The sequence below is a fragment of the Anabrus simplex genome, chromosome 1 (assembly GCF_040414725.1).
Source record: "Anabrus simplex isolate iqAnaSimp1 chromosome 1, ASM4041472v1, whole genome shotgun sequence".
In the NCBI taxonomy this organism is placed as follows: Eukaryota; Metazoa; Arthropoda; class Insecta; order Orthoptera; family Tettigoniidae; genus Anabrus; species Anabrus simplex.
In genome coordinates, this window is record NC_090265.1 from 1376085515 (window position 1) to 1376109845 (window position 24331).

A 24331-nucleotide genomic window follows, 5' to 3' on the forward strand; every position below is an offset into this window, starting at 1 on the left:
AATGATTTTAATTGGTAAAAGAGCGATGCGTTTATGTGAGGAGAGAAAAGGAGAATTATATCGGTTAAAGTAGTGCGTGTTGTATAAGGTGTCACTGTACCGAAAATTTCATTAACTTGACTGTATGTATCAGCTAATCCAGGGCCACAACATCAATATGCAGACAATAATGGTGACCATGGACCAACTTTCCACTGGGCCCAGGACCAAGGAAATGAAGAGTAACAGGCTGATGGACCCTGGGGTGTCCGAATTGCTACATACGAGGGTAATTACCCTTTTACCTCATGAATCTTATGTAACAGCACTTTCTTAATCTATTTAAACAGTGTCCATAAATTTAAAAGTAAAAGTAGCTGAACGCAGCTTTTATGTCATTTTTGTATACGAAGTGAGGGGTAAAACCAGTGAGTAGATCTTTTAATGTTTGTTTGATATTGATTTGATATTTATTTAATTTATTAGTTTATTCATTTGGGCATTTGTATTTTACGTAAAGGGCCGTAACGTGAGTTAACTAGGTTTGACTTGTTTGCTGGAGTGTCGTGGCTGGAAATCGAATTAATAAGCGATATACTAGTCATCTCCCTATGGTTTAATGTTGGGGGATATTTTTAAGGTTTTTCTTGTATATACAGAGCAGTAACTTCTATACTACACAAAAGCGTCGAGTATTAATGTTTGGTTAGATTGATTAGGATGACATTCCTCCTTAATGTAGTTAGCATTATATTCCATTTGTGTGAAGGGCGATCGATGGGATTCGAAGCCATGACCACCAAACAATAGCTAGGGATTCATTTTGTGAAAGCAGGTAGATTTTCCCCCAGACAGATAGGGTGTCCTCAGAATTTAAACCTTGTTAATGACAGAATATATGTAGATTTCAAATGTGTTTTACATTGGGGAATTCAGAATGTGTGTATTTTAGTGTACGAATTAACAGTTGTGGATTATGTGGAAGTGTAAAGAGAACATAAGGATCATGTGAAATACGTAAAACTACCATGTATGATGAGAAAACTGATGAAAGTGTAAGACTTCAAAAATCCAAGTTATTAGGAATGACATCACATCACTTGTCACGGGAGAAAACGCCCATGAGAGCCAGGGTGAATAGTCAGCTGAGAGATTTATGGCCACCAATTTATTACGGTCTAAGGAATATATTTATGCATTTATTCAGAGAATAAACACTTCCCTCATAAGGAGGTTGCCCGTGAGGACAAGGTATACTAAATACATTTATGACTATATAAATGGTTCTTAGTATGGATAATGAACCTTTCAAGGCTTTGAGGGCCACATTTTTTGTCAACGTCTCTGGTAGTTCGAATCTTGAGCGGAATTCTTCGAAGAACTTCGGAATTGTCCCTCTTGCACCGATCATGAGGCCTATAACATCGATGTTATCCAGTCCGTATTCACGTCGGTAGGCGGGGATAGTTGGTTCGTAAATGCTTTTCTTTTCATGGGCTGGTTAGCGTGTGATTCACACCGAACCGTAGGATCAATAATATATCCATTTTTTAGAAGGCTATCGTTTCAATCCTACGGGTAAGATAGGCACGTGGACCTGACTTTCCAATGCTTACGAGGTCCAGCTGAGGGAAGTTTAGTTGTAAATAATAATAATAATAATAATAATAATAATAATAATAATAATAATAATAATAATAATAATAATAATAATAATAATAATAATAATAATAATAATAATAATAATTTAAATGTGCTTTTGGCTTTACGTCCCACCAACTACTTTTACAGTTTTCGGAGACCAGAGGTGCCGGGACTTAGTCCCGCAGGAGATCTTTTACGTGCCAGTAAATCCACCGACACGAGGGTGACGTATTTGAGCACCTTTAAATACCAATGGACTGAGCCAGGATCGAACCTGTCAAGTTGGGGTCAGTAGGCCAGCGCCTCAACCGCCTGAGCCACTCAGCCCGGCAGTTGTAAAGAACACACAGTTATATTGGTTATTTATAGGTCAGGAAGCAAAGTTCATTTCAGACAATTATGCCCTATCAAATTATAGAAGTCATAATAAAGAGTTAGGGAATTACAACTGCTCCGTACATGAGTGGCCAGGAGGTCCCGAGTTCGTGTCCCGCCCATGTGGAGGGTTTGGCTACGCATCCATGCTCCAGGTGTATGTGTAATGCCTTCGCAAAATGTTGTATAGTGCTTGCTGTATTTCAGATATGTGTCAAAGTTGTTTTGTTACTATTTCTTGGTTTCATGTATTGTTTGGGTACTGTGTTCGACCTTCGCGAACCAGCTATGCCATTAGGTATCGCCGAGTTGTTTATTATTTCATACTGATGACTTTTGATGACTATAGGAAGTTTTTCCAACTCAATTAGGGTTTTGTTTTTAATTCGTTTTAACCCCAATGTCGTTGGGGATTTTTCAGTAACATAAAGTGCGTACATAAGGGTCTCATATAATTAATATCGCCTTGGTGATCGTTTAAGGGAGTGGTTCCTCATTTATGAGCACTCAGAAAGTGAACAGTTGATAGTGTTTTAACCAGGGATTCGATCCTGAGCAACCTGCACTGCTTTGCATTTTGATGTATGTTCTTGCCATTTCTTTAGCATTTGGAAGAGGTGCAATAAACCCACTTTTACAAGATTTGCTCTTCGCATCTCAGTCGTTGTAGCTTTAGATGTTCCCGTTCCCTTACCTTCATGATAACTTTATCAGGTAACGCCCTCATGAACCGTACACACCCTGAAGACTACCGGAGCAACTTAAGGGCAGGCGGTAGGGAACAGAACCGAATACTGACTTAAAATTATTGTGCATATCGAATGTTACACATTACATTTTCAAGAATATTGCATTAAATTGGACCTCTATACACTTGTCTAATAATAGAAAACATTTATACTTCCAGAAATGCACATACAGTTTACAGTGTGTAGATTGTTCACCAAGTCAGGATCAACATCTCATGTGTTATGAGATGAGATACGGGAAGACACACATGGAATCAGTGTGGAAGCAGAGTCAACGGATCTGTTTCTTCTCTGCACTGATAGGGCCTGCTTTGTCCGTTACGGGATTCAGAATTTTAGTCCTGCTATTTTCCCTGCGTTTCAGAGATAATACATTGAACTCTTCTGCTATTTCTAGGTTTTCTTTAATACAATTTCTCTAAAATTCTTGGCGTGGTAGAAGCATTGAATCAGTATTCACTTACATGTAAACATATTCCCAATAGTATCCTTCTTAAAACTAGTGGACCTTCAAGAAGCGAGGAAAAGTCAAATGAAATCGTCTTGGTTCATTTCAACAACCGAGAAACGATTTCTACTTGACCGTACCGGTTGATACTAGCCATGTGGATAAAACATTTCTACGTTACACTTCCTTTTTTCGATCACAGAGTGGTCTCTGTCAACCTCCTCATGACTGTGACCTGGAAACATAAATATGACGTGGTCGATTGTCTCCATGTTCTCTAATTCTATCATGACATACGTGAGCATAGCTGCTACATAGGAATTTTTATTTTGATCTCCACATGTATCAGAATAAAATATAACGTAACATGTGAAGATAATGATTTTAGGTGCTTATAAAGACATGATGCAATACGATATCCTCCACGCCCGGCGATTATTTCATCATCATCATCGTCATCATCATCTGTTTACCCTCCAGGGTCGGCTTTTCCCTCGGACACAGAGGGGGAGCCCACCTCTACCGCCTCAAGGGCAGTATCCTGGAGCTTCAGACTCTTGGTCGGGGATACAACTGGGGAGAATGACCAGTACCTCGCCCAGGCGGCCTCACCTGCTATGCTGAACAGGGGCCTTGTGGAGGGATGGGAAGATTGGAAGTGATAGGCAAGGAAGAGGGAAGGAAGCGGCCGTGGCCTTATGTTAGGTACCATCCCGGCATTCGCCTGGAGGAGAAACGGAAAACCACTTCCAGGATGGCTGAGGTGGGAATCGAACCCACCTCTACTCAGTTGACCTCCCGAGGCTGAGTGGACCCCGTTCCCGCCCTCACACCACTTTTCAAATTTCGTGGCAGAGCCGGGAATCGAACCCAGGCCTCCGGGTGTGGCAGCTAATCACGCTAACCACTACACCACAGAGGCGGACCGATTATTTCATGCCAAATAAAAAACCCTTATCTTCTCCAGCGTACTGCCAACTTTTATCAATTGTGAAATGAGGTAGTGGACACAGACTATCATTTCTTTTCTATATATAGTCACTCTCGTTATGTGGAAATTATTTAAGGTGGTCACGAACGTATTCATTTTTTTCTTCAGGCATATTATTTGATAGAGGTGCTCTTGTACGACAGTCAAAAGTCTGGAAAACACTTATAGTAAAAGCTTTTTGAGATCTATCCTTTCTAAAAAGTTGCCTGTTTCATCTAACGTCTTAAGGAAACATTTTCTACAAACATGAATTAGAGTTCCATCAACTTCAAAGGGATACCCATACGTAACCATACTGCTCACTTTTCCTGGAATATTAGCCTGTCTCCTACATATAGCCTTTTTCACTGATTGTCGTCATTGAAGCAACAACGGAAGAACACTCACCATAACTGCCTAATTTCCAGTATTCTTGAAACAGAGCGAGTGGCTGCACTGTTTGAGTCACGTATCTGTCCGTTTGCACTCGGGAGATGTGGATTTGAACCCCACTGTCCGCAGCTCTGAAGGTCGTTCTCCGTGGGTTCCCATTTTCACGCCAGGAAAATGCTGGGACTGTACCTTAATCAAGGCCATGGTCCATTCATTCCTACTTCTAGCCCTTTCCTGTCCCATCGTCGCCATAGGAACTATTTGTGTCGGTGCGACGTAAAGCAAACTATAAAATTAAAGAAAGAAAAATGTATTCTTGAAATATTTAAAATCTGTTTTCTTCTGAGATTTGGGTTTTACATTTAGTTCTGCAGTCTCGAAGTAGCTTCGGGGATCTCTCCTTTACATTCTCCGCTGTATGTGACTTCCCTAAATTTCCATGTGCCTTCGTAACTTCTTGAGGGGCTGCCTGGCTGAGGCGGTAAAGGCGTGCTCAGTTCGCTCGGAAGGACGTGGGTTCGAATCCCGTCAGGAAGTCGTAAATTTAAGAAACGAGATTTCCACTTCCGGAGGTGGACGTGACCCTGAGATTCACTCAGCCGACACCAAAAAGAGTATCAGGTTAATTCCTGGGGACAAAGGCGGCCGGGAGTAGAGCTAACCACTCTACCACACCAAGTACCTTCCATCCATCCAAGGGCCTCATGGCCTGTACGGAGATGACTTTGCTTTTTTTTTCTTCTGCTTCGTAACTTCTTAGATCGTGTTTTTTTTTAAAAGGACTAAGCTTATTGGCATATGCAACTTTCTTGTCAGTGGTCTTCAAAAGCTGCTAATTCTTTACATCCTTCTGGGTTATCCTTCCGTTTCTTCCTCTCTACCTCAAAACCAGACGATTCATAAGAATACCCTACAACATCAAATGATGGATCATCAAATTCATTGTCAGAATCCAAGAGAAATGTTACTCCTTCTGGAATGGAGGGCCCTGGTCTAGAATCTGAAACATAGGGAACAATTCATTTAGAGTCTGATTTATGTTTTACTATTAAATGTTTCATTGTGACAGCTAAAATTCATGACAGTTGCAATTTTGCTGTGTATATTCATCATCATCATCATCATCTGTTTACCCTCCAGGTTCGGCTTTTCCCTCGGACTCAGCGAGGGATCCCACCTCTACCGCCTCAAGGGCAGTGTCCTGGAGCTTCAGACTCTTGGTCGGGTGATACAACTGGGGAGAATGACATGTACCTCGCCCAGGCGGCCTCACCTGCTATGCTGAACAGGGGCCTTGTGTAGGGATGGGAAGATTGGAAGGGATAGACAAGGAAGAGGGAAGGAAGCGGCCGTGGCCTTAAGCTAGGTACCATCCCGGCATTCTCCTGGAGGAGAAGTGGGAAACCACGGAAATCCACTTCGAGGATGGCTGAGGTGGGAATCGAACCCACCTCTACTCAGTTGACCTCCCGAGGCTGAGTGGACCCCGTTCCAGCCCTCGTACCACTTTTCAAATTTTCGTGGCAGAGCCGGGAATCGAACCCGGACCTCCGGGGGTGGCAGCTAATCACGCTAACCACTACACCACAGAGGCGGACGCGCTGTGTATATTCACTTAACTAATTCGGATAATTATTATCCCTTTCGTGTACCGGTATTTCATCTTCCACCCGTTGCTTACTATTTAGCACAATTTCCACAAACTTTCTCCCTCGGGAACTCATCTCAAATCAGTTTGTTTGCACCAGACAAGTTACTACTCAACACACACAGCAACATACATTATTGATGGCTTCACTATGACGACAGTATCAGAGGTGGTGGTGATGGTGATTACTGTTTTAAGAGGGAATACATCTGGATAACCATCCCCTATTGACATTAATCAGGGGGAAGAAACGGAAGGGGTCCGACACTTCGAAAAATGAAGGTATCGGCCAAAGAAGACAAGAACCACGAAGGGTGTGAAAATGAAAGACTGCTAGGCCTCGAATGCTCTAATAGCGCCAGGCTCGGAAAATAACAAGAGTTGACCAAGGGAGATCGGTTAAGATAGATGAAAGTGAGGAGTCTGGCACAAGTAAGTGGGAGCAATGCCAGGACTCAGCGAAAGGACCCGTGGTCGCCAATCCAAGCGACAAGTTAAGAGACCCTGGGGCTTCTTCTAGTCGCCTCTTAGGAGTGGCAGGGGATACCGTGGGTGTTATTCTACTGCTCCTACCTACAGGGGGACGACATTGTCAGACACGCATACTAAATTTCAAACCAAGTACAGACACACAATAATCACAGAATAACTTGCATATTTTTCATTCATAAATGTTGACTGAAGTTTTTATCTGAGTTTATTTATTCTGCGTATGGCTTTTAGCACCGGGAGTGTCCGAGACATGTTCGGTTCGCCTGGTGCAGAACTTTCTATTTGACTTCCATGGGCGACCTGCGCATGTGGGTCTAATATGGTAATGGGACGGTGAAACCTGGTGTCGGCACATAACCTACTCCTTTCGAAAAATACCAAGGGGTCTGCTCAAGGTTTAACGTCCTCATCCAACGAACGAATCACTATCAAAAGTGTCATATGCCCTCACTCCATAAGAACACTACACGGAGAGGTTTGTAATTGAATCCAGGCTTTTGGCACGCAATCTTGTGATAAGAAGTTGTATACCTCTACCTCTCCTACCCTGCCGACCAACATTGGTGGTGAACATATCCCCGCTCGAACCAGCTAAGGACGGTGGCATACCATACAGATTACTACTGCCTTAACGATCGTGGCCATCAGGTGGGTTATTTATCTGAGAGTCATATTGTTTTGTTGAGTTAGTTTGCATAAAACTAAAAGTTGACATGTGTTTATTTCACTCAAGCAAATCAGTCAAATAAAATGTACTGAATCACATAACTTGGCTTAAGGGTGTGCCTAAGTCATCTGTATAAATTACCGCAATCTCCTCCCTCCCTCCCCCCTTCCCCTCCATTTTATTGATGTACTGAATCACATAACTTGGCTTAAGGGTGTGCCTAAGTCATCTGTATGAATTACCGCAATCTCCTCCCTCCCCCCCCCTTCCCCTCCATTTTATTGTTGAACCTTCCCACCCTAAAAATGTCGTTTGTATTCACGGAATGGAATAAATCTGGTCTGTTTCCTTAATGGTCTCGACTACTAGGCTACCAGCCTACTCTTTATGCTACGTTGCACTGCAGCTGTATGATAGGCAAAAGGAGCATCGACACGGTGGTATGTAGGTAGATAGTCGTAATGCACAAATCCTTCTGTGTAGACTACCTACTATTATCATTTGCCTAATATGTCTAAATAGGTGCTACCTGGCCGAAGTGCTAGGTACACCCGGAAGGATGCGGGTTCGATTTCCTGCTAGGAAGTCGAAAAATTTAGAAACAAGGTTTCCACATCTGCAGAGGTACATGGCCCTGAGGTTCACTCAGCCTGCACCACAGCCTACGCAGGTTAATTCGGGGACAAGGGTTGGTGGGAGTAAAAGCTATCCCATTTAGTTCCAAGGTTATGATTTGTGGAAGCTTTTACCTTCTACTCCTCCAAGGGCTTTATTGGCTTATACGCAGAGGACTTGATTTTTGCTAGTCTGTCTAAATAAGGCTCGCAATGAGTAAACTAAACATGATTCATGTCTGCGGGAAATTCTTTCTTACGTAGTAGTAAAAATTACAGATTAAAATAGTACAATACCAAAGCATTGAAGTAATGAGATAAATATAGGCTAGATAAGTAAGAATGCATTCTACAAACAATTTTACACGTGGGCCCACTATACCCTAGAATAATTCCATCACTCACTTCCTGGTGTAAGTTATCGCTGTCACCACAAGTCTTCCGGCCTCTGGCCTTCTTTTTCTCCAGTTACCGTTTGTCGGTGAACTGATGAACTGACGAGAATCATGTAGTTGTTGATACACACCATCCATGCTTAACTGGTGAAAATGATGACTATTAGTGTGATGTTTTATTTCGGAGCAATATACGCCGCTCAATCACTTTGGTTAACCAAGGCAAGTAACATCACTCAAGAAGAAGTTACAGCTCAGAACAAACCTCCTCAACATGATCAGACAGATCAGGTAAGATGTTTGAATTAAACCAAATCTAAGTGTTCAAATAAGTTCGCCGGACTGAGTGGCTCAGACGGTTAAGGCGCTGGTCTTCTAACCACAACTTGGCAGGTTCGATCCTGGCTCAATCCGGTGGTATTTGAAGGTGTTCAAATACGACAGCCCCGTGTAGGTAGATTTACTGGCACGTTAAAGAACTCCTGCGCGACTAAATTCCGGCACCTCGGCGTCTCCGAAGACCTTAAAAAGTAGTTAGTGGGATGTAAAGCAAATAACATTATTATTATTATTATTATTATTATTATTATTATTATTATTATTATTATTATTATTATTATTATTATTAAAATAAGTTCGGCTTTTCGACATCCTTTGATTGACAAGGGCATAAAGAGGACGTAAGGACGTCAAATTTACGACAAGGGCTGGAAGTGATGATCAATCTCTCTATATAACTAAAACTAGCAAATGTACCCGTGCTTAGCTACGGTGCTCTACACTGTATATGGATATCAAAGTAAATTACTGTATATGCAGTGAATACGATTTTTTTTAATTGCACGTCTGTTAGCGTTATCTGAGAAACAGAATGGGGAGGTCCCCATATGTTCTTTCCAATGTAAAGTGTGAATTGCGGAGTTGTGATGATAACGGCAGGCTCACTTGCCTACTGCCACTCACAATCGAGTTGGGAAGTTTATATTATAATGGCAGGCCCCATTGCCTGATGCGGGGTCACAATCGATTTGGGAAGTTTTCGTTACACTCTCAGGCCCCCTTTCCTACTTCCGAACAGATTACAGTTGAGGAGTTTTATTATAATGACAGACAACTTCCTACTGCCAGTCAAAATTGAGTCGTATTGTTATCATTATAATGACAGGCCCCTTTTCCTAATGCCAGCCAGTTTACTGCCAGTCACACCGAGTTGGTGAGTTTCCATTAAAATAGCAGGCCACTATGCCTAATGCCAGTCACGTTTTAGATGGGTACATTTGTTCATAATGGCAGGCACCCTTGCCTACAGCCAAACACACTCGGGTAAGGAAGTTTTGACAAAATTCCATGCTCCCTTGCCGTTTGCAAGTGAAATCGAGAAGGGAATTACTCATTACAATGGTGGGCCCTCCTTACTAATGCCACTTACACAGGAGTTGGAGAAGGACTCCATTCCTATTGTCAGTCAAAGTCGATGTGGGGAGTACTGATTACAGTAGCAGACACACCCTTTCTTGATCACTACAAATCTACATCATTGAATACATATAGATCGACATATAAAAGTATGTTGCAGACTTTCATTTACAGATCAACTGCTGCTAAACGGTACGTCATATCGACAAACAGACTGTACCATAAGACGCCGTATTTAGCGGTCTAAATGGCTGTTCCTATGATGTTTTCTCGCATCTCATCTATGCATGGGTTAGATTGATTTATAAATGTTGAATAGTGTAAAATTTGGGTAAGACTGTCTCACACTGCATTACTTTTCGGATAATTACGTGACAGCTGCAAACATAGCATTTGGCTACCATGTGGGCCAATGATCGTGTAGAATTTGATGATTCTTTCCTATAAGTGATTCAACGTATGAATTCTGCGTGTAAAAAGTGAAAAATTTAGTTACAATTGAGAAATAGAGACAAATCTAACATATAAGGGATAAAGATACGACAAAAAGTCGTAGGACCAAAGCTGTAGATCACTCCAATTTGAACCAAGATTTTGCCATCCGTTTTGTGATAGGAATTACCGATTAGCCACGAAATGCCTCGAAACGAAGGTCTGCACCGTCTTTAAAATTGCCTCCATATTTCGCCTATTCTTCAGGGATAAAAGGTGAAAAATTTAAATATCTTGGTAGTTTTCCGTCGGTTACAGACTAAAAAGTATAATTTTGACAAATTTCAATTTTCTCGCTCGTCTGGCAGATTGTGCCGCAATTTTGATTGGGGGAGGGGGTTAAAATTAGTACTTTCGGAAAACTAAAGCTAAAAAATATGCAGATGGTCATTATTATCCCTTAAACGGATAGCTGTACGAAAAAAAATACGCCTAAATAGTCAATGTACAGACACACAGTCGTTACGATTTTATTTATATAGATAGATAAGGAATCTGCTCCACGTACACCTTCTGGGCTATGTGCGCTGGACTTAACCCGCAAAACCGACCGTTCATGATATCTCCCTTATTAATCATCCTATCGAAATGATGCACATGAGAAGAAAAGTTTAAAATATTTCCATTAAGGATGGTAGATTTTCACTAATTTTGGATGTGCGTATTTCGCGGTAGTGCAAAATCATGATCAATCAATCAATACTGATCTGCATTTAGGGCAGTCGCCCAGGTGGCAGATTTCCTATCTGTTGCTTTCCTAGCCTTTTCCGAAATGATTTCAAAGAAATTGGAAATTTATAGAACATCTCCCTTGGTAAGTTATTCCAATCCCTAACTCCCCTTCCTATAAATGAATATTTGCCCCAGTTTGTCCTCTTGAATTCCAACTTTATCTTCATATTGTGATCTTTCCTACTTTTATAGACGCCATTCAGATCTATTCGTCTACTAATGTCATACCACGCCATCTCTCCGCTGGCAGCTCGGAACATACCACTTAGTCGAGCAGCTCTTCTTCTTTCTCTCAATTCTTCCCAACTCAAACATTGCAATATTTTTGTAACGCTACTCTTTTGTCGGAAATCACCCAGAACAAATCGAGCTGCTTTTCTTTGGATTTTTTCCAGTTCTTGAATCAGGTAATCCTGGTGAGGGTCCCATACACTGGAACCATACTCTAGTTGGGGTCTTACCAGAGACTTATATGCCCTCTCCTTTACATCCTTACTACAACCCCTAAACACCCTCATAACCATGTGCAGAGATCGGCACCCTTTATTTACAATCCCATTTATGTGATTACCCCAATGAAGATCTTTCCTTATATTAACACCTAGATGCTTACAATGATCCCCAAAAGGAACTTTCACCCCATCAACGCAGTAATTAAAACTGAGAGGACTTTTCCTATTTGTGAAACTCACAACCTGACTTTTAACCCCGTTTATCAACATACCATTGCCTGCTGTCCATCTCACAACATTTTCGAGGTCACATTGCAGTTGCTCACAATCTTGTAACTTATTTATCACTCTATAGAGAATAACATCATCCGCAAAAAGAATTACCTCCGATTCCACTCCTTTACTCATATAATTTATATATATAAGAAAACATAAAGGTCCGATAACACTGCCCTGAGGAACTCCCCTCTCAACTATTACAGGGTCAGACAAAGCTTCACCTACTCTAACTCTCTGAGATCTATTTTCTAGAAATATAGCAACCCATTCAGTCACTCTTTTGTCTAGTCCAATTGCACTCATTTTTGCCAGTAGTCGCCCATGATCTACCCTATCAAATGCTTTAGACAGGTCAATCGCGATACAGTCCATTTGACCTCCAGAATCCAAGATATCTGCTATATCTTGCTGGAATCCTACAAGTTGAGCTTCAGTGGAATAACCTTTCCTAAAACCGAATTGCCTTCTATCGAACCAGTTATTAATTTTACAAACATGTCTAATATAATCAGAAAGAATGCCTTCCCAAAGCTTACACACAATGCATGTCAAACTCACTGGCCTGTAATTTTCAGCTTTATGTCTATCACCCTTTCCTTTATACACAGGGGCTACTATAGCAACTCTCCATTCATCTGGTATAGCTCCTCCGACCAAACAATAATCAAATAAGTACTTCAGATATGGTACTATTTCCCAACCCATTGTCTTTAGTATATCCCCAGAAATCTGATCAATTCCAGCCGCTTTTCTAGTTTTCAACTTTTGTATCTTATTGTAAATGTCATTGTTATCATATGTAAATTTTATTACTTCTTTGGCCTTAGTCTCCTCCTCTACCTGGACATTATCCTTGTAACCAACAATCTTTACATACTGCTGACTGAATACTTCTGCCTTTTGAAGATCCTCACATACACACTCCCCTTGTTCATTAATTATTCCTGGAATGTCCTTCTTGGAACCTGTTTCTGCCTTAAAATACCTATACATACCCTTCCATTTTTCTCTAAAATTTGTATGACTGCCAATTATGCTTGCCATCATGTTATCCTTAGCTGCCTTCTTTGCTAGATTCAATTTTCTAGTAAGTTCCTTCAATTTCTCCTTACTTCCACAGCCATTTCTAACTCTATTTCTTTCCAGTCTGCACCTCCTTCTTAGTCTCTTTATTTCTCTATTATAATAAGGTGGGTCTTTACCATTCCTTATCACCCTTAAAGGTACAAACCTGTTTTCGCATTCCTCAACAATTTCTTTAAACCCATCCCAGAGTCTGTTTACATTTTTATTTACCGTTTTCCACCGATCATAGTTACTTTTTAGAAACTGCCTCATACCTGCTTTATCAGCCATATGGTACTGCCTAACAGTCCTACTTTTAAGACCTTCCTTTCTATCATACTTATTTTTAACTACCACAAAAACAGCTTCATGATCACTAATACCATCTATTACTTCAGTTTCCCTATAGAGCTCATCTGGTTTTATCAGCACCACATCCAGGATATTTTTCCCTCTGGTTGGTTCCATCACTTTCTGAATCAGCTGTCCTTCCCATATTAACTTATTTGCCATTTGTTGGTCATGCTTCCTGTCGTTCGCATTTCCTTCCCGATTGACATCTGGCAAATTCAGATCTTCGGCTACAATCACATTTCTTTCCACGTCGTTTCCCACATAGCTGACTATCCTATCAAATAATTCCGAATCCGCATCAGTGCTACCCTTTCCCGATCTGTACACTCCAAATATATCAAGTTGCCTATTATCTTTAGAAATGAGCCTTACACCTAGAATTTCATGTGTCTCATCTTTAACTTTTTCGTAGCTTACAAATTCTTCTTTCACCAGAATGAAAACTCCCCCTCCCACCTTTCCTATCCTATCTCTACGATACACACTCCAGTGCCGTGAGAAAATTTCTGCATCCATTATATCATTTCTCAGCCATGATTCAACTCCTATTACAATATCTGGTAAATATATATCTATTAAATTAATTCTATTCCTTTCTTTACAATACTTCTACAGTTCAACACTAACAATTTTATGTCATCCCTACTTGATTTCCAGTTCCCTGTTCCCTTATCACCGCTCCCTAGGCCATCCCGTTTCCCTGAATGTACCTCCCTATTACCCTTCCAAACAAATTTCCTAACTTATACGTACCACTGCGGTTTAAATGAAGGCCATCCGAGCGCAGATCCCTATCTCCTACCCACCCATTAGGATCTAGAAATTTCACTCCCAGTTTCCCACATACCCACTCTATAGTCTCATTTAAATTCCCAATCACCCTCCAGTCAGTATCCCTCCTACACAGTATTCCACTAACAACAATCTCTGCTTTCTTAAACTTCACCCGTGCTGCATTTACCAGATCCCACACATCTCCAACTATGTTGGAACTTATATCAGCTTGTCTCCCATGACCCTGTTCCACCTGTCTTTCCCTATCCTGACATCTTAACTTGCTTTCATTCCCACTGCTTGGTAACAACTGGTGTGAAGGTCGCGCCTTGCTGTCTTCTAGACCGATTTTCACTCCTCTTTTCATCCCTCACCACAACAGGGGTGTCCAGCCGACCGTTTTTGCGTATTGCAAAACTTTCCTAGTGCCCTTTGTATGAGTGGATTATCTACATCAAAGTGAATTACGTGTTTGAAAATGAATGTGAATGTTACCGCAGTTGAGCTATCCTCAGAAGGTCTCAAGGCGGTATCCGGTGCAGACGTAGGTGCCCGGAGAGAGAAATCCTTGAACATGTCTTGAACAATGTGACCGTGGAATGCTCATGTGAAATGCCCGCCATCATGTTGTACGATCGAAGATTGCTTCAGCTCTAAGAGAAGGTTGGAAAGTTGAGAGGAATGCTTCTGCATTGCTAAGGATGGATCAATACGAAGTGTTTACATTCTAGCCTTGAATGCCAAAACTGGGCAGGGCTTTATTATCAATCCAACAATTCGCTTCGAACTGGGTGGTGACTAACTTTCTGACGTGAACAATGTAAAGAAGGTAATGTATAATACCAGCATTCCATTCTTCAAGGAAAAGTTAGTCTGGCTAACGTCGAAGAGGGGGCGTGGGGAACTAATTCAAAATGCTTAGGAATCTTTCCACTATACTACCAAGTTTTGGACCCTCATTTTGGTCTTAGTTAGTTTACTGTACCATAGCTATAAATTGTACATGGTTCTTTAATATACTTACGAGTGTATACTGATTTCTATAGACTTACACACCTTTGTTGGCACACAGTATTTGAAAATAAAATAAAAAAGTAAAACACTACCGAAAATTTTCACTCTATTAAAGAATGACGAGCGTGGTGGTGCTGACAACTGCGGTCTTAAAGAACAAAACAAGATCAGTTCGTCTTAACGTAAAATCACAAGGGAATGGAGATGAGTTCTGACCCCTCGAAGAATGATGTTAACGGCTGAAGCAAGGGAAATGCTGTGAAACGTGGGAGAATGAAGGACATCTTCGGCCTCGCAAGCCTATTAATATCGGAATCAGAAGAGAACCAAAGTTGACTTCGTTAGGCTGGATGGGAAAGGTGAAAGTAAGTAGTCTGGTACAATAATCAAAAGTACCGGGCGAGTTGGCCGTGCGCGTCGAGGCGCGCGGCTGTGAGCTTGCATCCGGGAGATAGTAGGTTCGAATCCCACTATCGGCAGCCCTGAAGATTGTTCTCCGTGGTTTCCCATTTTCACACCAGCCAAATGCTGGGGCTGTACCTTAATTAAGACCACGGCCGCTTCCTTCCAACTCCTAGGCCTTTCCTATCCCATCGTCGCCATAAGACCTATCTGTGTCGGTGCGACGTAAAGCCTCTAGCAAAAAAAAAAAAATCAAAAGTAATTCAACGCTCGCTGAGTCTTATTATCACACAACTGCTCACAAGTTTTGAATCCATGGGATAAATTGTTGAGGTGTTCTTAGGAAGAGTCTTGAAAAATGAGGGTATCCGAAAAAATAAAGGGAAGGGCTACAAAAGGAGTAAAAGTAAAATACTTTCTTGGTCTCGTCAACTTAATACCGTCGGAGTCGGGAGAGATCATGAAGTGATCATGAGAGATCGAATATAATAGGCGAAAGCTAGTATCCTGGCACAGACAGTGAAAGCAATACCAGGTTCAGCTATGTGATCAGCGATTGTTACCCCACGATCCCAATTTGCGAGCCCCTTGTAATAGCCTATGGGCAGGATATACTGAACCCATAATTCTACGGTGAGAAAAATATTTTTTTTCTCAATATTTATTTGGTATCAACAAGCTACTTTTATTTTTGAGGGCAGCCATGTTGCGCTCCTAAGAGCCCCGATGTCGCGTGGGAAGGATCTCACTCACGGCAAGCTCGTAAAATACCGTGACCCCTCGGCGAACCTCGAGTGCCCGATAATTCTTTAAATTCATGGAATTCTATATAACGAGGGATTTTGGCAATACGGTAAAGAAAGAAATAAATAAGTTAAATTATTCGTAAACCCTACGTGAAGACAGAACCCCCAAGGAAAAACATAAATGCAGTTAAGCCTAAGTACATGTCAGCGTAAGATCAGTGAACTAGCTACACGTGCCAAGGTCAATGGATGAAGAAAACGCGCGAAACGCACGGGCAGAAATAATTTATTTCCCCTGTTGTGAGTGTGGTAAAATTAAAAGATTAACATCTAAAATAACTGCAAGCCTGTCCGGAATTCTGGGACAAGTCTCATAAAAATCGGTCTATTGGACGCAAAATTGGCAGATTACGCAATCAAGCTTAATAGTGTAGGTAGCGTCCCTCCTGGGATTATAAAAGGAACCCCCACCGTATATTTTTCAGTAAACAAACAAAGGCAGGTTAAGTCCACGCCAGCACTTCCCGAGCTGCTAGAAGGCCCACCCCAGGCCAGCTCCACCCCCGCAGAGAACCTGCCGATAGTCAGCCGGCATCCGCACCACCACCCCCCTCGCCCCCACCTCTCACCACACCAGTCTCACCAACTACACCGTTACAGGCACAACAGCCAGCGGGGAACATGGCAGTAAAGGCGTTCAGGGAAAGGATAGAAGAAATCCTGAAAACTTTCTTTCCGAACCTGAACCTGTCGGTAGCCATAACCACTGGGGTTATGATGGCCAACATGCTCCCCTACCCCTGGCTAAGGGACCTGGCTAATGCAATCTCCGAACTCCTAACCTCGGATGGCTGAACAACCCAACGAAGATAATAATAATAATAATAATAATAATAATAATAATAATAATAATAATAATAATAATAATAATAACAATAACACGCAGGAGCCTCGAGTTCTAATATGGAACTGCCAGGGCGTCAGGTCTAGGAAATATGAACTCGAAGCCTTCCTAGCCGCGAACACAATACATGTAGCTCTCCTAACAGAGACCTTCCTCCCTCCGGGGAGGAAGTTCACTATAAGAGGCTACAAAATGCACAGAAGCGATAAGGCTAACAAAGTTGGAGGAGTGGCAGTCCTGGTAAGGAAGGACATCAAGCACATGGAGGTAGACATACCAGAGCTGGTCACGCTGGAGGCATGCGGAATAGCCCTACCAGTGCAGGGAACACTTATAAATGTCATAGCAGCATACTCCAGACCGACAAGCCTTAACACTCAGGACATAGAAACAGTACTAGGGCTAAATCGAAACACAGCGCTAGGAGGGGACTTAAACTCGAAACACGCCACCTGGGGATGCCTGAAACCAAACCCAGCAGGCACAAGGCTGTATGACCACATGCTATCCCAGGACTATGTGGTAACAGCCCCCAGTGAGCCCACGTTCCTAGCACCGAACGATCACGTATCCGACATACTTGACATAGCCCTATTGCGACATATTCCTCAAAGGCATAGCATCAAGGTAGTGAACGACCTGGGGTCGAGGCACCAACCAGTGATATTTACACTAGATGCGAATCCAGAGGAATATGAGAAAAACCCCAGACGCCGGCTCAGCTATAAAGCAGCCAACTGGGGCAAATTCGAACGCAAGCTAGACACACTCCTACAGGGAAGCGAAGGCATGCTAATAGACAGCACAGCCCAAATTGACGAAGTAGTCAAAACCCTCGTAGAAGCAATTCAAACAGCCACAACTGCGAGCATACCGCTAAGCAAACACAAAGAATCCCCTCTTTTCGAGATTCCAGCTCACATAAAAAAGTTAATACGCAGGCGCAACAACCACAGGCGCAACTGGGCTCGACATCACAGAGACGAAGACCGCGAGATGAAAAACGAACTTAACACGGAAATACAAACTCAACTACTGGAATACAGGTCGCAAAAGTGGAACAACCACCTCAGACTTTTCGACACCAACACCAGGCCAGTGTGGAACTTAGCGAGACACTTCACGCGAGAAACACACAGCATCAAGGGACCTAACGGCCCAGTATACGAGAACCGTGATAAAGCCGAAATCATAGCGGACTCCATAGAGGCGGCTTTCACTCCAAACGAAATACCATCTGACCCAGCCTTCATCAGGCAAACTGAGGCAAAGGTAGCAGAATTCCTTGAAAACGCACCTAAGCCGGAGGTTAAGAGGACAAATATACACGAAATTAAGTGGATTATAGGTCATCTTAACTCCAAGAAGGCGCCTGGCCCAGACGAGATCCAGAATATAATAATTAAGAAATTAACTCACAAAGCCCTAACACTACTTACCAGCATCTTCAATGCAATGTTCAGACTTCAATATTACCCTGAACAATGGAAGAGGGCTAGGATCCTCGTATTTGGAAAACCAGGCAAAGACAAGTCAGACCCCAACAACTACAGGCCCATCAGCCTTCTGGACGCCCTCAGTAAAGTATTCGAGAAAATACTACTGAAAAGGTTAATAGGGCATATCAAGGAAAAAGGTATAATTCGCAACGAGCAGTTTGGCTTTAGGAACGGACATTCTGCCCCACAACTGCTCACTCGATTCATAGAACAAGCCACCATAGGTCTCAACAAACGAAGAGACACAGGAACGGTTTTCCTTGATATCCAGAAAGCATTTGACAAAGTCTGGCACGAAGGCCTACTAGCGAAACTAATAGACCACGAATTCCACCCAGGCCATATAAGACTTATTAAATCTTATCTGGAGGGCCGAGAGTTCAAAGTAGACGTACATAACACGCTGTCAAGTACACGCAGGATTAGAGCGGGCGTAGCCCAAGGGTCCCTTATCGGCCCAATCCTCTTCGTTCTGTATACAAACGACATGCCTACTACAGAACTCACTACCACACACCTCTACGCTGATGACACCGCTATCACAGTTCAACATCCACAGCTAGCGTGCGCTCGAAAGAGGCTACAAGTAGCACTAAGAACTCTCGAGCCATGGCTAACGAAATGGCGCATCAAGGCATGGCCGACTTTACAGAAGGCCGCGGCGAGCGAAAATTGGCAACCCCGCAGCGAATGGCTAGTCTGCTCTGTGTAGCCCACTGAGTTACATGGGAGATGTGTCACGCGCTCGTGTTCTCTTCAAAATACAGTAACTAAATTAAATGATACCGTTGCTTATCTGTGTATAGTTGTTGGTTACAATGCCAAAGACTTGTGTTGTGCCGAATTGTAAGTCTAATTATCGTTCATCGATAAAAACTGAAGGATTTGTGACAGTGTTTGGGTTTCCTAAAAATCCACAATTGAAAGCCGTGTGGGAACGTGCCATTCCTCGAGCCAATTGGGTACCTACCAAATATTCCTTCGTGTGTATTAAACACTTTCTTCCTGAAGACGTAAGCTATGTTGAAAAATACAAGGATGGTGATGGGAACAATCGGGAATTCACACGGAAGAAGCCTGTATTGTTATCTCGTGCGGTTCCAAAGGTATTTCAAAACTTACCATCGTACTTCAGTAAGTGCTCCTCCAAGATAAGGAAATCCCCAGGTGAAAGAAGGGAAGAAGAAGAAAAACGGACAAAATCTGCAGAGGAATGTAAGAAGACCCTAGCTGAGGAAGCGAACAAAATAAAGACTTTTAATAATAATGTTATTTGCTTTACGTCCCACTAACTACTTTTTAAGGTCTTCGGAGACGCCGAGGTGCCGGAATTTAGTCCCGCAGGAGTTCTTTTACGTGCCAGTAAATCTACCGACACGGGGCTGCCGTATTTGAGCACCTTCAAATACCACCGGACTGAGCCAGGATCGAACCTGCCAAGTTGGGGTTAGAAGGCCAGCGCCTTAACCGTCTGAGCCACTCAGCCCGGCTAAAGACTTTTTTTTTTTGCTAGGGGCTTTACGTCGCACCGACACAGATAGGTCTTATGGCGACGATGGGATAGGAAAGGCCTAGGAATTGGAAGGAAGCGGCCGTGGCCTTAATTAAGGTACAGCTCCAGCATTTGCCTGGTGTGAAAATGGGAAACCACGGAAAACCATTTTCAGGGCTGCCGATAGTGGGATTCGAACCTACTATCTCCCGGATGCAAGCTCACAGCCGCGCGCCTCTACACGCACGGCCAACTCGCCCGGTCTAAAGACTTTTGAGTCCTTTGTTTCTAATATACAAAAGAAATTGGCGGAGCATAAAATTGAGTGGTCTGTAAGTACTGGTGGAAACTACTGTATTTTGTATAAATTAGATGTGTCAAACATACCTAAAATAAGGTCAAGTATTAGGGTAAACAAGGATTTTACGGTCGGAATTCACATCAACGGTGGCGTAATTCCTAACACAAATGTTCTTCATTCTGGCTCTGTAATATTTCGAAATTCATTATTAAGTAAGTGGAGCCAGTTGTTCCAAGCAATAGAATTTTGCCACGACTTTTTCTTACCTGAAAGTTCTGTCAATTCACTAGTTGTGCAGATTAATAGTTTAATAGACAACCTAAAATCTGAACTTGAAAACCAGGAAGATGAAACTTCAGAGATTCTGCTAAAAAAAAAAAATTAACGTTTCTGCAAGATCAGTTTACACTTGTATTTTTAAAGAAACCTAGATACAACGTCACTACAACTCTAAATGCATTCCTCATTTATATGCAGTCTACAAAGTGTTATAACGCAATTAGGTTTAACCATATTTTATCCCTACCTCATCCCAGAGTTTTACAAAAATTGTCTACTTCCTTCGCCATATCTCCGAAAGCTGATGAAGAAAACAGTAACTTTTTAAGTTACATTGTCAAAGATTTATCAAGTTTAGAAAGGGTTGTGAATTTACAGATTGATGAAATATATGTTAAACAAGTTTTAGATTTCAAAAATGGGCATTTATTTGGTGTTGCTGCAAATAGATCTGTCGATTTAGCTAAGACAGTTCTGGCCTTCCTCGTTAGTTCTGCTTTTGGAAATTTGAAAGAGGTTGTTAAATTAGTTCCAGTGAAACAGTTAACAGTTAACTAGCGGATATTGCAAAACGTGTTATCAGGGAAATACAGGATTGTGGATTAAATATTTTGTCCATCATAGCCGATAATAATGCTGTAAATCGTGCTATGTTCAAAGAACTAACTAAACATTCTGATAGTAATTACTGGTTCCAAATTGACGGAAACCCCCTAAAAACCTTTATTTTATATGACAGTGTCCATGTATTGAAAAATATACGAAATAACTGGCTGAATGTAAGTGGCATTAACAAGTCATTTATTATACCTGTATGGGAAGGTTTAGACTCATTTTCAAATGTTTCAAGTTCAGTTGATTGTAACCCTGATTTTAAAGAGATAACTCAAGCATCATTCAGTGACATAAGAGAGATCTATAAAAAGGAGTCCGATTTACTGATTAAGTCTGCACCAAAGTTAACATTTAAAAGTGTTTATCCAAATTCACTTGAACGTCAAAGGGTTTCTTTGGTTACAAACGTGTTTCACGAATCTACAGTTTCTGCCCTAAACAAGTATTATTATAAAGGTACTGCATTTTTTGTTAGAATAATCCTAATGTGGTGGTCCATTGTTAATATTAAGCGTAATAGTCTTCAAATGCCTTTCAAAAATTCCGAAGATAAAAGGTTGGCTTTTCTAAAGGTATTCCTCCAGCGGTTGTCCACATGGAAAAAGAATGACGAAAATGACTCCTCAAAAAAGAATTGTTTAACCAATGAAACTTACGTAACAACCTACGTATTACGTGAGATTATTATTTATGCTCTACATACTGTGAACCCCTCTTATGTGCTAACTGGCAAATTTCAGAGTGACCAATTAGAATCCAGGTTTGGTCAATACCGCCAATTAACAGGGGGAAACTATAATATATCAGTTACTCAGGTAACGGAGGCCGAATTGAAAATAAGCTTAAAAAGCGTACTTGGCATTCATTCAGCTAGGTACGGGGCAGTTACTTTTTCGAAAGAAATGATAATGTCCTCTTCCGATACAAATTCAAGAAAAAGTACAAGCAGCCTTTCGTCAATTACTGTTGACGATACCTTTTACAGTATTTTAGAAGACAAGTATACCGAAAACATACATTTTGATGAGTCAGGTTTTATTTATGCCTGTGGTTACATTTCGTTCAAGCAATGCTCAAAAATAAAATGTGAAGAATGTTTGGCTTTGCTAAGAAATAAAGAGCAAATAAATGACAGCTACTTCAATCAAATAAATAGGGGTGGACTTTCAGTTTCTGCAGATTTTATTATATCAGTGTGTAAACATGTTGTTGGAATTACGCAGGCACTAATTTCTGATAAGTTTGAGGAACAGTTTTTAAAATGTAAATGTAACGATCAACGCCAAGTAATTCAGCATCTTGGTCTACTTGGCATTTTATCAGATATTGAATTGTCAGAAATTGCCGAGAAAACTTGTGCCTGTGGATGTAATGTTATGACAATAGTTACAAGTATTGTCTTAACAATGAGTAACATTTTGTTAAATAATTACAGGAAGTTGAGGACTGAACGGGTAACTTCTCATACTAATCACAGAAAACTCGCTATTATGTTTCTGTAAATATGTCCAATAAAAACTGAGAGGAAATTGGTTTTGTTACTTCATGTACTCACTCTTCACTATCCTTTCACTTTAATGCTGATAATAACAAATACTTTATTTCCTTATTTCAATTCCTTTCGTAGCGAAGCAAACGCGTGCCAAGAGCTGGCAGTGGCCATCCAAGGCTAGAGAAGTGCGGGGTTGCAAGGTCGAACGCCGCGGCCTTATGTAAAGTTGGCCATGATCAAGGTCAATGTTGACAAGTGCCAAGCAGTGCTGTTCACTAAGAAGAACAGACTCACACGCAGACCAGTCAACATAAAAGCGCTAAAGCTTTTCAACGAAGATATAGTGTGGCATGACAAAGTCAAATACCTAGGAGTAGTCCTAGACAGAAAGCTCACCATGCTACACCACATCAATGATATCCAAAGAAAAGCACACATACGACTTAGCCAGCTATATCCTATACTGAACAAAAAGTCCAGTATTAACACGGAAGTAGCCATAAACATGTATAAGGCCCTAATCCGACCAATAATCATGTACGCAGCCCCAGCGTGGGGGTTCACTGCAATGACGAACCTGGATAAGCTGGAATTAATACAAAATAAATGCCTACGAGCAGCGACCAGACTCCCTTTCGACACGCCAATACGCCAACTACGCAGTATTGCGAAAGTCAGTTCAATAAGGCACCAAATACGTAAACAGACACTAAACATGTACAGAAAGTCATGGAGTAATAAGATCAACCCGTTAATAAGCGGGATCGGACGCTACGACGTCGATCTGTACAAAAAGTATCCTACACCGAAGCACATTCTGTTCAGCCACAGGGTTGGGTGGGCGAGGGGCCGATAGCCAACCCCCTCCCGCCAAGCTGACACCTATATACCACATTAACCCACACACTGCAGACACCTATGTAAATATGTAAATATGTTTCAGCTGTCCTAGACCCAGGGACCAGGCGAGGAAGATTGACAAAAAGTACAACCTAAGAAGACGACGGCAACGCAGCCAGACGGCCAAGGACGTATCAATCCACCCCCGCCCCCTACAGAGACATGGGAGCGGAACACCAGCCCGCGCCCTATAAAGAGCACTAATATCTATCTGTCTAATAAGTTATCTCACTCCTATCTAGGTTGAACGCTGGACACAAGAGCAGGCAAACAGCCGGCACTCCAATGAGAACTTGTATATACATATGTTATTAATAACCTTAGTTTTAGATCTGCAGTGACAAGTGTGTTCAAACAACACCGCATAGAGGGACATCGACAGGAGGAAGAAGATAGCCCCTTGCATGCAAGGCTTAGCTCTAATTCCCCCCTCTCCAAAAGGAGACTTGGCACCAGGGACTGCTGGCTGCTGGACAATGGGACGAACCTGTGGCCCAAAGCCCAGACGCTAGCAGACCCGAGCCGACCCGGCAGTGACAAGAAGGACTGATCCCCATAATAACAAAAATTGCAAGGAAATGGTTATGATTGCATGACACCTATTCCTAACTAACACAACCTCTGGACTTTATCCAGCCCACATCCTTGCATGTACTATCACAAGATGTCAGGTTTTACATTTAGGCTCTTTCTTCTTTCTGCCTATGTGGTTTTTCCCTGACCCTTCAATACCATACTTCAACACCATA

General features: G+C 41.9%; 1 protein-coding gene across 2 annotated transcripts in view; it reads left to right on the forward strand.

The window, feature by feature from the left end:
- Positions 1-201: 201 nt before the first annotated feature.
- The window catches only part of LOC136878889 (vascular endothelial growth factor A), a 240282-nt gene continuing 216152 nt past the window's right edge, over positions 202-24331 (forward strand). The window contains exon 1 of one of the 2 annotated variants that reach the window (XM_068228991.1): positions 202-268. In XM_068228991.1, coding sequence (XP_068085092.1) covers positions 215-268 — 54 coding nt within the window. In that variant the 5' untranslated portion in view covers positions 202-214. Of the gene's footprint in view, positions 269-8479; positions 8666-24331 lie in introns of those variants that run through there. The other variant, XM_067152474.2, reaches the window with a different exon arrangement.